Source organism: Phyllostomus hastatus, unplaced genomic scaffold, assembly GCF_019186645.2.
Source record: "Phyllostomus hastatus isolate PE091 unplaced genomic scaffold, TTU_PhHast_1.1 phas_scaffold_501, whole genome shotgun sequence".
Classification (NCBI taxonomy): Eukaryota; Metazoa; Chordata; class Mammalia; order Chiroptera; family Phyllostomidae; genus Phyllostomus; species Phyllostomus hastatus.
The window spans coordinates 56,150,120-56,163,354 of NW_025334033.1; the positions used below are offsets into that span (position 1 = coordinate 56,150,120).

The 13,235-nt window shown below is 44.9% G+C and overlaps 1 protein-coding gene across 2 annotated transcripts in view; it reads right to left on the reverse strand.

Moving 5' to 3' along the window:
• The window catches only part of STON2 (stonin 2), a 124,257-nt gene that overhangs the window by 73,783 nt on the left and 37,239 nt on the right, over positions 1–13,235 (reverse strand). For both annotated transcript variants that reach the window (XM_045822125.1, XM_045822124.1), the window contains exon 4: positions 4,858–5,055. In XM_045822125.1, coding sequence (XP_045678081.1) covers positions 4,858–5,055 — 198 coding nt within the window. The remainder of the gene's footprint in view (positions 1–4,857; positions 5,056–13,235) is intronic.

A 13,235-nucleotide genomic window follows, 5' to 3' on the forward strand; every position in this document is an offset into this window, starting at 1 on the left:
TACATATATTCATATATACACAATACACAAGTATAAATTGTACATATACACAGATTCATACCTACATACAATATCAGGACTTTTCCATGTCTTTAATAAGTTAACAGATGCTACATATCTCCAACAGCGGGGACGCAGTGTGGCCTAATGCACTGGCCCCCAGCATGCTGGTTTTTCTTGGGCTGCTCCGTGGACACACTTTGGAGAAATACTGGATCTTAACCCAAATGAGACACAGATGCCTGGAATGCAGGTGACTCACCACCTGCAATTTCACTCCTTTCCTTCCGGATCCATTCACCAGACAACGATTAAACACGCTTCACCAAGTCCTGTTGTTCCTCACTATTGCACGTATGCCTGTTCATTCTAATCCCATATCTAGATCTACACTTTAATTGTGCTTTAAAAAACAAACAAACCGAGAACTGAAGCCCCCCACTTAACAGCAGCCTATGGTACTGCAAACACTTCTTCTGTGCTTTCTCTTTCCTGGTTGCAACGGACTTCAAAGGCAGAGGGCTTATTTCTATTCCCTCTGACCCTCCTACTGTTTATTCACCCACATAAAGTCAGTGGCACGACAGAGCTGCTCTGACTGTGAAGGGGACCCTGGGGAGGCAGGCGGTGAGAGAGGAAGCGAGCGTTATTAGGAACCTTGCTTACTCCCAATCCTCCCACCGTTCGCTCTGGAGAGCTGAATCCCAGAGCAAACATCAGCGCAGCTCTCCAGCCCTATGATTTAGCCAAGGTGAGGAGATTTGTTTGCCTCGCTCCTCCTAATTATCCCCTCGGTGAGAAAATGAGAAGAAAGCGCAGGCTGATCACAGAGTCTTTCCCTCCACAATTACACTGAGAATCAGGATGGCCCTGTGGGGCTGCCAGCTCCCTCGGATGACAGGGAGGGGTGCGCCAGGGGCAGAGCAGCAGCACAGAGAAATGGGGCCTCGGTAGGTAGGTAGATAAACAGGCTCGGCGGGGGCTCCACAGCCCCACCCCACACAGGAGATGAATCACGGAGCACCTGCCAGGGACAACCCGGGACAGCCGGGCTGAGGGAGCAACTCTTCACCCCCCCACTTCCCCGTGCAAGGCATGGGAGTGGCAGCAGATAAATGACAACAGTCTCCCCATGGCGGCAGTTTCCCCAAAGGCCTCAAGCTGTCAGCACAGAAAGTCACGCCCAAATCCCCGCAGGCCTCTGCACTGACCTGGGGCTCACTGCCGAGGGCTGCAAAGCCCCTCTGGGATCCCATCCCACCACGCGTGTCATTGACAGCCCTCTTTGGGGCAAGAAAGGAGTAGGCGGTAACTACCTTCCTTTCCCATGCCCAAGGGAAGCAAGGCCCAGAGCTATTCGGTCAGGAATTATCCTTCACCCCGACGGCACTTCATGCTGTGCAGGGCACCTTCACACACGTCGCCCAGCCTGGACGGGGATGCTCGGCTCCACTTCACAGGTGAGGAAAGGAAGTTCTGGGGAGATGATGTGTCCGGAGGAGATGGAGACAGATGCGAGCCTGCTCCACATCCTCGGAGGGGTGCAGTTTACCCTGACTGAGCCATCGGCCTTGAAGGAGGGCTCTCCCAGAGCCTGGCCACGGCCACAGGCCTGGTGCCGGATTTCTTTGAAGTGCTCAATAGTTCAACTGAAAGTCTTTATACATCCTCCACTGCTGGTGTGGGTGAACAGATGCCAGCGGTTTAGGAGCACTTGGTCTTTCTCCTAAACCATGTTTTTTCTCACCTTCCGTGTACCCTGGGACCCAGGATGAGCTGAAGGCTTTTCAAAGCCACAGTACCACCCCGACGGTGCAGGTCAGGGTGTGCAGGCAGAGCCTCATGGGGTTCCCACCGCAGGGACTGCATGCAGACTGGCCACAGGGCCTAGGGAGGGGTTCTTGCTGTCCCGGGGCCCTGGAGCACACTGCTGGCCATCTCGGGGCCTGGCAGAGTAGTGGATGTGACACACAGAGGACCGGTCCAGCATAAGCAGATGGAGGCCCCAGCCCCTGCGCCACCCTGGACCCTTGCCTCACTAAAGAGTGAGGGTATTTCTTTTCACAATGCAGTATCTAGAAACTGGTTTACATAACACAATACTGTGGGCGTAGAGCAGTGATCTGTAAACACTCATATCTGATAAGGAAACATCAGAGTTTATTCCTCAAGCTTTCCTGCTACACATCTACTTAAAATGCCTTTGATATTGTTTAGGTTAAAAATAACCCCCAAGGCAACAATAGTGTGTGTGTGTGTGTGTGTGTGTGTGTGTGTGTCCTCTATTCCTATCAGTACAGAAGGTCTGGAAGGTCACATAGCAAACTGATAACCATGACGATTCTGGGGGCCCCACCAGGTATGAGAACCCCTGGAAAATGCTTTAGAACTTTGGAATCCAGTTTCATTCGTATCTTAGTAGTGTTCTCTTAGAGAAGTTTCTTAACCTTCCACAGACTCAGAATCGACTAGAGAATAGGGAGAATGATGCCTGCCTTGCAGGACTGTTGTAAAGGCCAGAGGTCATACCCACCTGCACACAGCGCATGCCCAGTAAGTGTTGGCTGTGATCATACTACTTCTGCAAGAGGACGGTTGCCCACAGGCTACACTTCTAGCCTCCCTGTAGCCGTAGGAAGAGAACTAAGAGTATCACTCATCATTCTCGAGCCCTGGATTTGCATATGTGGCTGTGGCATGACCCCAGCCCACGGGCCATTTATTTCCTGGTGGAGATTAGCATGTATTGGTGATTTTCTATTGGCTCACCTCCACCCGTGACCCCAAATCCATTTTCCACCTTTCTTCACCTGCTCTGTGGCCTGGTGGTGGCCCTGTGAGGCTTTCCGCTGAGATCTGCTGATGGGAAGCCCCAGCTTGAACCTGGGTATTTATCCCCCACTGTCTCCCCACTTCACCAAATCTCTGTCCCTTCTGTCACCAGAGCACCTGCCTGGCGGCCCATCTCCTGTGATTCCAGCCCTCACTACCTCTGTGTGTAGTCCTCTCATGATACTCCTTCAGGTAAACCCTCTGAGGGTTCCACCCGCTTCCTGCCAGGACCCTGACTGAAACAACAGAGGGGAGGATTTCTCAGTGTGAACCGTAACACTGTTAGAAAAGAGACTAAAAATAACTGGAGACAATTAAAGCTCTGGAGACAGAGCAACATTGTCCAGTTCAGGCTGGGGCTCTGATTTTCACCCCTGGAACCTTCAGGAATTGAAGCAATTCTCACCTAGTAGAGAGACCACCGAAGAAAGAGCCTGAACCTAGACATCTTGACTTTCCCTGCAGCGAGGACCCCATTTTCCACCTCTCTAAAGTAACGAGATCCCTGGGGCAGGCCAGGGAAGAAGCTGCATCCTTAATGACCACTCCCGAGTCTGTGTCCTTAACCCGGTCCACCATCTGCGGCCTCTACGGGAAGACTTGGGAAGGAGGTTGAGAGCAAGGAGAGGCAAAGAAGGGGATAAGCAGCCCTGGCTGGCGTAGCTCAGTGGACTGAGTGCGGGCTGCGAACCAAAGTGTCGCAGGTCCAATTCCCAGTCAGGGCACATGCCTGGGTTGCAGGCCACGGCCCCCAGCAACCGCACATTGATGTTTCTCTCTCTTTCTCTTTCTCCGTCCTTTCCCTCTCTAAAAATAAATAAATATTTTTTCAAAAAAGAAGAAGAAGGGGATAAGCACAGCCTCACCCACCCATGGGTGGGAAACACTCCCCATGGTGCAGATGGGGGGGCGTAGGGCATGCTTCAGCCACTGGCTGGCTCATCAGCATGGGGATCGACCAGAATTAAGAGACTGTCTGTGAAAACAAAACACTAAAAAGAAATGTGGCTTAATGTCTCTTTAGAGTCAACAGACATGTCCTTGGGTGAAGTTTAAAAAAAAAACAAAAAATTATAGCTTATGAAAAGAGAGACTGTGATACACTAGAATTCACTGCAAGATTATCAAATACAAAGCCAAATCCTGTTGGAATCCTTTCTCCTTGTAGAGCCCCCCAATGGCACACGGCATGAGGGCCATGTTACTCAAGTGTGAAAAATGATCCAGAGACAAATTCCTAGACAACATTTGAGAAGGAAAAACAAATATCATTGGACACAGTGGGTGATTTCATCCACAGAAAAACTACCAGTAACTCCAATACTTTAAGAGGAAAACAATCTCTTGGGCGCAATAACCAAAACGTCAAGAATACATAATAACCTTCCAATGCCGTCCTAACCCTAGCACACAGGACGGTGCTTGTTGACAGGCCCGTATTCCACCCACAGAGCCAGCAGGCATTCCATCCTACACCTACTGGAAATTTAATCAGTGGGACAGCGGGGTTGCATGCTGATGCAGAGCTCAATTCAGGCACAACAGAATAAGCATAACTGCACAATGATTTGTAGTCTAGACATGGTGGCCGAGTCCGATTCTCATTCCGCTTAACAAACTGTTTACTTTTACTCTGCTTTAGCCTACCTCCCTCTTGCTGCAGAGGGAATGCACATGTGGATGGCAGGACGAAAGATTCAACCCTGTGCATATTACATATAGTTGTTATTCCAGGAGAAATAAAATTGACAGGGAATAGTACTTGTACTGAACCATCAGAAAACTACACGTTAAGATATATTGCCAAATGGTTTCCCAGTATCCATCATCTTCCAAGCAATCAGTCAACCGGTATACATGGTTTATTCCCAATTCAATTTTGAACCACTCAGAAGTCTAGCTTTTGCACTACTTGACTACACCTGAACTCATTCTTCAAACAGGCCTGGATACAGAGATTTGAGTGATGGCAACAGGTCACCAAAAGTGATTTGCAAAGCCCTCCGGCTTGGTGCTCCGTCTTACCAGTCGAGTCGGCCCCCGAAGCCCTGCCACTCAGCTGCTCCTCCGCATTGAGGAACTGCAGGTCTGTGTACGAGGGTCCACAGCTAGGACTACTGGTGTCTTCGGAATGCGTGGTCCAGCTGCTCTCAGAGGTCAGAGGGCATCTGCCCAGCGAGTTGAAGGAAGGGCACGTCCAGCAGGGCATGGTCAGTGGTTGGCCTGGGGATGGATCACAAATCAAAAGCATACACTGTAAAGAGTTGTACTCTGTTTATCTTTAGAGCTTGTCTTTTTTTAAAAAAGGGTTTTTATTTTTAAAGGCTCCTTCTTTCTTTATTTTTAGAGAGAGGAGAAGGGAGGGAGAAAGAGAGGGAAAGAAACATCAATGTGTGGTTGACTTTCGCACACCCCCTTACTGGGGACCTGGCCCACAACCCAGGAATGTGCCCTGACTGGGAATTGAACCAGCGACCCTTTGGTTCACAGGCTGGCACTCAATCTACTGAGCCACACCAGCCAGGATGGAGCTTGACTTACTTTGATATTGCTCAAAGCTTATGAGATTTCAACAGTTGCCCAAGGCAAGGAAGTATAGGAAGTACTGCTACCATAAAACAGTCAGTGGAGCACCAAGGGAATCTCTGCCCATTGGCCAAGATGGTGTCAGGGCAATAGCCTTACACTGAGCTTGCTGAAAGCTAGAACATTGAGTGGATAAAGCCCAAGCCCACCCTAAAGCTAGAGAGAGGAATGGATAGGACCTTGAGTGAGCCAAAGGCTAGAAAGATATTTGCATTAGAAAAAAAGCCTTTCTCTTTCTAACTCAGTAAGAACTGTGGACTTGAGCAGGAGATAGAAACGGTCTTTGAGAAGCAAGTCCACCATTCCCCCAGGTTGTGTGGCACCTAAGTAAACCTCTTTCCTTCTGCATCAGCACTCTCCTCACAAGTTTGGTTTCCGTGGCAACAGGCAGCTGGACCTTGTTTTTCGTTTGGCAGCAGCTCCACTCAGGATACAGAACAGGGAAAAGCCACTGACACCCCTCAGTGTGCCAGGGTCAACATCAGTTGGCGGAGGTCTCATGACCCTCAGATCAAACTCTAAAACCTCACTACAGGATAGTAGTGATTTTAGGGTTTACTTTTATTTCTGAACTTAGATTTCAGTTTCATTCGAACCCAAATGCGTGAGTCTTACAGTTTCATTCTTACCCTCACATTTCCTCCATTTCTAATGACAGACTAAAGAACTCAAGGAAACCCACCAGCTTACACTGCAGAATTAGCTCTAGACCGGGTGAAGGAAGTAAAAAAAAAAATGTAAAAGAACTCATTATTTGCAGATATTATTTTTGTGTACATAAAAAATCCCCCAAAGATCCTACTGGTAGATTACCAAAGTAAAAATTTTAACAAGGTACTTTAAAACATTTCTGAACAGCAGCAAGAAATATTTATAAAATGAAACTTAAAGCAAGGTAGCATTTATGATAGCAACTAAAACTATGAAGCATACATAGTAATAAACCTAACAGAAGATGTGTAAGGTCTCAGGAGATAATTCTAAAGTTTACTAATAGACCATAAAGGAGACCTAAATAAAGGGAGAAATACATTCAGGGATAAAAAGATTTAATGTGTTAAAGATGTTAATTCTCCACAAACTGGTTTATAGATTTATTGCATTCTCAATCAAAATTCTAGATGTCTCTTTTCCTCATATTAATAAGCAGAATCATACTATTCAGGTATGAATGCAACAGAATTTTTAATAATATAAGTATACATTTAAAATAAATAAAATAGAAATGATACTGGGAAAATACTATAGGAAAAAAATAGATTCCTACTTCACATGCTACAGAAAAATCAATTCTAAGTAGACCAAATGTCAAAGTGGGAAACACTATTTGAGAAGTATTTTAGAAGATGTAGAGCTAAATATGCTCATCACTTCAGGACAGGGAAAGGTTTTCTTCACCAAGGCCCAGAAAGCACTCCGCATAAAAGAAAAACAAACAAATTTCACATCCTGAATTTTAAGAACTTCTTTGCAGCAAAAAGCACCATAAAGAGAGTAAAAAGACCATCCTCAGGGCAGGAAATAATGCCTACCATATATCACATCCACAAGAAACTCCTAGAAATCAGCAAGAAAAAAAGAGAGATGCTCCAACAAGAATATATCTGACTAGGCAGTTTATGAAAGAAAACATCTAAATGGAAAAAAAAAGATGTTCAACCTCATTAGTAATCTAAGAAATACAAATTAAAACCACAGGAGACACCATTACTCTCTCCATTTCCTGTTCTCCCTACCACCACATGACAAAAATAGAAATGATAATTCCAAGTATATGTGAGGCAGCATGGCCTCAGACTCTTACATACCGCTGATAGGAAAACACCAGTAAACTGGTCTTTTCTGATAAAGTTGAAGATAAACACACCCTCCAGCACAGTAATTTCCCTCTGATTTTTTTATACAGGAGAACCACTTACATATGTTCACCAGGATTTATGTTCAGACTCTTTCCAGAAAAAAACAAAAAGAATGCTCATTGAAGCACATCCTTAATTCCCCCAAAGTAGAAACAACTCAAATATCCATCAATAATAGAAGAGGTAAATGAATTGTGGTATACTAATATGGTGAAATTCACAGCAATAAAAACTAAAGGAACTACAGATAATATCCTCACCAAATGTTGTGTTAAAGGAGCAAGCATGAGATAATGCACAGAGTATTATTCCATTTATACAAATGAAGTTTAATGCACAGGTAGGTAGGGTAACTGTTAAGACTCTTAAGTACCATAACCATTATCACAAACCCAGAAAAGTGGTGGCGTAGAAGGGAGGAAAGGGGACGTTCGAAAGGAGTGATCAGTAGGAAAACCCAAGGGCGTCTGGGTGATGACAATATTCTATTTACTAAACTGGGTGATGGGTTGTACCATTGTTCTTTATAATTTAATATACAGTAAAAAATATATTCCTTTGATTAAAAAATAAAAATGTAACATACATTTGAAATATACAATTTAATATACATTTAAAATATGTTCCTTAAAAATAGTGAAATCTTATTAAAACCACACATCAAAAGACTTCAGTTACTTAGGAAAAAAGCTATTTTAATTATTTATATTTTCACATTAGTTCTTTACACTTGTTAGATAACGCTTTAATATTTCCTTGGAAAGAGAAACAAAGAATAATGCAGCTGGAAGAGGCGAAGTCCCCATATCTCACAAACTGTTCTCATTTGGTCTAATGTACTTTAATTGTTCACTTAGCAATCTTGGAGAAGTCATTTTATTGAGGTTCTGAATGGAGGGCCCTTGGGCCACAACATTAGTGCAAGTATTGGGCCCTGAACTCTTCTCCCGGGGCCAGACCTCTGGCGGCCGGCTGGGGCAGAGAGCAGCCAGGTGCCCTCACCCCAGGGCTTCACGGCCACAGGCACCCAGCAAGGAGAAAGCGATCAAAGGTAGAGCCTGGCCTCCCTCGCCCTCCTGAGAAGTTACTGCAAGGATCCTGGATCCAGCCTTATAGCCTGGAGCAAGTTACTTAATCTATCTGTTGAGTTTTCACTTGTAAATGGCGCTAAAAACAGTGCCCACCTGAGGAGATGATGAGCTTAATAATGACCAAAACACTTGGAAAAAGTGCTTGATGCAAAAGTACTCAAAGAAAGTTAAGTGGTAGTTGTTACTATTTCCAGACCTATTCCTATGTCCAAATGTACTTGAGATCTCCACTTGGATCTCTCTCTCTCTCTCTCTCTCTCTCTCTCTTTAAAGATTTTGTTTATTTTTACAGAGAGGGGAAGAAACAGAGAAAGAAAGGGAAAGACACACCGATGCAAGAGAGAAACATCGACTGGTTGCCTCTCCAAACCTGCAACGCAGGCACGCAGGCAACGGAGAATCAAACTGGAGACCTTTCACCTTGAGGGACGACGCCCAGCGGGGCCACACGGGTCAGGGCTCCACTTGGATCCTAACTTTACGTGTCTGAAACTAAAGGACACTCCACTCCAGCCCCTTCATCCTTTCAGATGCTCAGAATGAAAGCTCCCAGTCATCCTGGAGTCTTTTCATATGTGGTCCCTCACCTCTGTTAGTCCCACCTTCAGACTCTATCTGAAATCCTGTCACTTCCCACCACCTCTCAGCTACCACCTGGGTCCCAAACACCATCCTTTCCCTCCTGGCTCATTGCAGTGTTCCCCCACCTGGTCTTCCTGCTTCTGCACTTGTCCTCAGCCACACAGTTTTGAGAGAAGTGCCTGTTCAAACTTAAGCCGAATCTTACCACACCCCTGCTCAAAACCCTCTAATGGTTTCCCATCTCGCCCACAGCAAAAGTCCAAGTCCTCACCGCACCCTTTAAGGACCTGTGTTGTCTGAGCCCCCGGGACCTCTCTGCCTGTCTCCTTCCCTTCTCCCCAAGTCCCCCCATTCCAGACACACACCAGAAGACGACCATCCCCCAGAGACTAGTCACTTGTTCCTTCCTCACTTGCAGTTCCTTCTGCCTAGAAGGCTCCTTCCCCGGTTTCTGCAAGGTCACTCCTTCCCTTCTCTAAAGTCTTCACTCAAACCTTACAACACGGAGAGACACTCCCTGATCTTATAAAATGTCACATTGTCTCTCACCCTACCCCCCTTTTTTTACCTTACATTTCTCTCCTTCCCACTTACCACATTATCTAACGCATTGTGTCTGCGCCTTCATCATGATCCTGGTATGGCTCCCTCAATAATCAATATGCTCCACGGGGTAGGACTATCCCACTGCATCCCCAGTGACTCGAACAGTGAGTGACTGGCTCATGGTGGGGGCTCAGAGCACCACTGGTCGAATGAATCATAAACGTACAAGTAGCCACATTAAACAATACAGCAAATACAATATTTTTCTTTTTATCCTTTGGGATCCTGGGTAGATTAACATTTTTAATATAACATACATGATTATGTAGTGTCCTTTACTTATACTTTGACATCTGCTCACTGGGGCTATATGGTATTTCCAATGCTGTAAACATGCCCATCCATGGACTCAAAACAGATGAAATTCCAGCCTCCGTTGGTGGCCCCCTGTGATTGCACAGCTGGCAACGAGCTGCAGCCTCCTCGCCCCAGAAGGCTCCACTGGCAACAGATTGCCCAACTGTTAGGCAGCCTGATCTTGGAGAAAGCGGGGACTGGGGCCAAGTTTCTCATAATTGCTTTCCCAGCACCTAAATATTTGTTGCATGAATGAACTAGTTAATGAATGCATGCTCGGACAGTTCATTATGTTTTGTGTCCCACATTGGGGGTGAGACAGGCCACAAAGCCTGCCCAGGTGAGCTAGCACATTCTCCGGAAAAGGATAATACTGGCATTCTAAATGAAATATTTGAAAATCTCTTTTAGATAACTATAAAAAGCCACTTTTGAAAGGCCCCTTTTCCCCATGGCATGATGGTAGCTTCAAATCCAACAAAAATATAACAGACAGTGTTAAGTGTGCTTTTTAAGGAAGCCCCCAGGGAGAAAGTATGTGTATTATTTGTATATGTACAGGGTGGAGCAAAAGTAGGTGTACAGTTACGAGTACACAGAACTGTTTATTCTTATATTATTTTCCTTATGAACAACTATAAGCCTACTTTTGCCCCACTCAGTTTATATGTATATATGCGTGTTTCTCTAAGTGTATATGTTATTTTGTGTATGTTATGCTTGTGTGTATATGTATCTATGTATATGTATGTGGCATGTATGTGCATATCTATGTGCATATATACATTGTGTGTGCAACCATGGGAAATCAAACACTGGTAATAGTCAGCTGCTAAGAAAAGCACATGATGAGGAAGAGGCTGGCCTAGCTTCTTTACCTATTCTGTTAAAAAAAATTCACTTTGCTGAGAGTACAGTCCTTCAAGCTAACAGCTCATTGTCCCCATAAACAGGAGTCACTCAGTCATTCTGCGGTAGGTTACACATAGTACATCTTTCAACTTTTCTTTCATTAATCCAACAAATGCTGAGTGAGCACCTACTAGGCTCCGTGCACCGTATTCTGGGATAGTGAGGGAATGAAGGAGACAAAAGTCCCTTCCCTCTACTGGAGAAGAAAGACAAGAAACAGACAAATATATAACTTAATGGCGGGGAGAGACATGGGCTGTAGACGTTTAAGCAGGAAGATGTTGGGGAGGAAATGCTTGAGCCTCTGGCGGTCTGAGTGAGAATGGAGAAGAGCCCTAGGGGCCCCGGGAACAGCAAGGGCAGGAAAGAACTTGTTGGGAACCGCGAGAGAGGTGGAGAGGGGCAGAGGGGCATTGCACCCTGAGGAAGACGGGCTCTGTTAAAATTCATTCCTGAGGTCTGAGATGGATTCCGGAAAGGTCATTAACAACATTTAAACGCAGAGAAGAACAATCCAAGGTATTAAAAGAAAATAAGACCTCCTCTGTTGAGAAGGGAAATCCACGCACATGTCAAATGCAGTGGGCCTTGTCTACAGAGTCACCAAATGTTCGGGATCTTATTCCACCCCCACGAACCACTCACCCCCAGGAGTCAGAATAAAAAACATAATAGAAATTAACCACTGGGCTGGTCTTCTTAGGGATTAAGTCTTTCAGCTGTCTCCCCTGCCTCCCTCTTAAATGGCTGACCTCATCTCTGGTCCACCCCCAAACAAGTAGCTCTTTCTCCGGTCCCAGATAATCAGCCTCCCCAGACACAATGGGAGGGCCTTAGCCCAAGTTTTTAGGAAAGACATTTGAAGCACAAGGGAAGACAAGGGTATTGCTGGGGCTGTGAGACAAATGTTCCAGATATAAAAGTTTTTTTATGTTTGTAATTATGCATATCCTGCAGTATCTGCATAATGGGTCCAATTCAGCCTTGGCCTTGCTGCCAAATTGCCATGTCCGCAGAGGAAGGTCAGTGCATAACATGACAAGGGAACAGGAAGCATCATGCTGACAATAATGCCTTAATTTTTTTTTTTAAATTTTGCAGAGGAACTTTGCTCTTTCAGTCAATTTGTCTGCATGCATTTGCAAACATATTTTAAGCACACACATACTTGTAAAATGCACAAACTACATAAAACCAGCCTTTGCTCTGAGAGAGACTTTATTAGAAATGACCACTACATTCTTCCTGGTGCCCAGTGGAATGAATGTTAAAGCCAGAGAAGGCAAAATACTAAGTTAGGAAAACGTTTTGCAACTGGGAAAACTGAGAAACACTATTGCTAATGGCCCCAATGTGAATAGACCACCACCAAGGCTTAGATTCATTTTCAAAATAAAATTTCTTTAGCAAACAATATACAGATTTAACTTTGAACAGATTCACCAGCACATTTTGTTTAATACTTTCGTTCTGCTCAGGGTTTAGCAGGAGAGCTATGCATGTAGTTCAGGATTCAGCAAAACAGTTTTCAGTTAAATTTCTCGGTAGTTATTAACCATGTAACCCAGATTGATCATATGGCATCTTCAGGCTGGAGATGTGAACAGCACTCTCTCGGCTTATTTAATTATTGAGTATTTGACATTTAAAGTTCCAATACAAAGTTTTCTAAAGATAATATCAACACAGCCTGATCCCAAGAGTCCTTCTTTTTTTTTTTTTTAAGATTTTATTTATTTATTTCTAGAGAGGGAAGGGAGGGGGTGAGAGAGAGAGAGAGAGAGAGAGAGAGAGAGAGAGAGAGAGAGAGAGAGAGAGAGAAACATCAACGTGTGGTTGCTGGGGGTTCTGGCCTGCAACCCAGGAATGTACCCTGGCTGGGAATCGAACCTGGGACACTTTGGTTCCCAGCCTGCGCTCAATCCACTGAGCTATGCCAGCCAGGGCCCAAGAGTCCTTCTTAAGTCAAATCCCACATTTGGCTTCCACCAAATTTCACAACATGGAAAAAACAGTTTTTATAAGAGACTCCAGGAGCATAATTGTATACACCCTGTTACCCTGGTATCCTCGGGTCCAAGGAGTTGATGTCAGTTGTCTTTCCTATACATGTGCTAATAAAAAGGCTTTCTTAGTGTTGCAGGTTCGATTCCCAGTTAGGGTACATTCCTGGGTTGTAGGCCATGGCCCCTAGCAACCGCACATTGATATTTCTCTCTCTTTCTCCCTCCCTTCCCTCTCTAAAAGTAAATAAATAAAATTTTAAAAAAAGAAATACAAAAAGAGAGTATCTCTTAAAAAAAAAAGGCTTTGTCACTCAGTTGATTTTGTTAGTGTTTTTTTCTGAGGGAGATCTGTATCTCCTTATTCCCAGACTAACCACATTGGCACTTAATTCACTTCCAATCCTGCCCTAGTTGAAATCCGAAAGTTGTTTCCTTGATGGAGTCAAGCATTTCTGGAGTGGTTT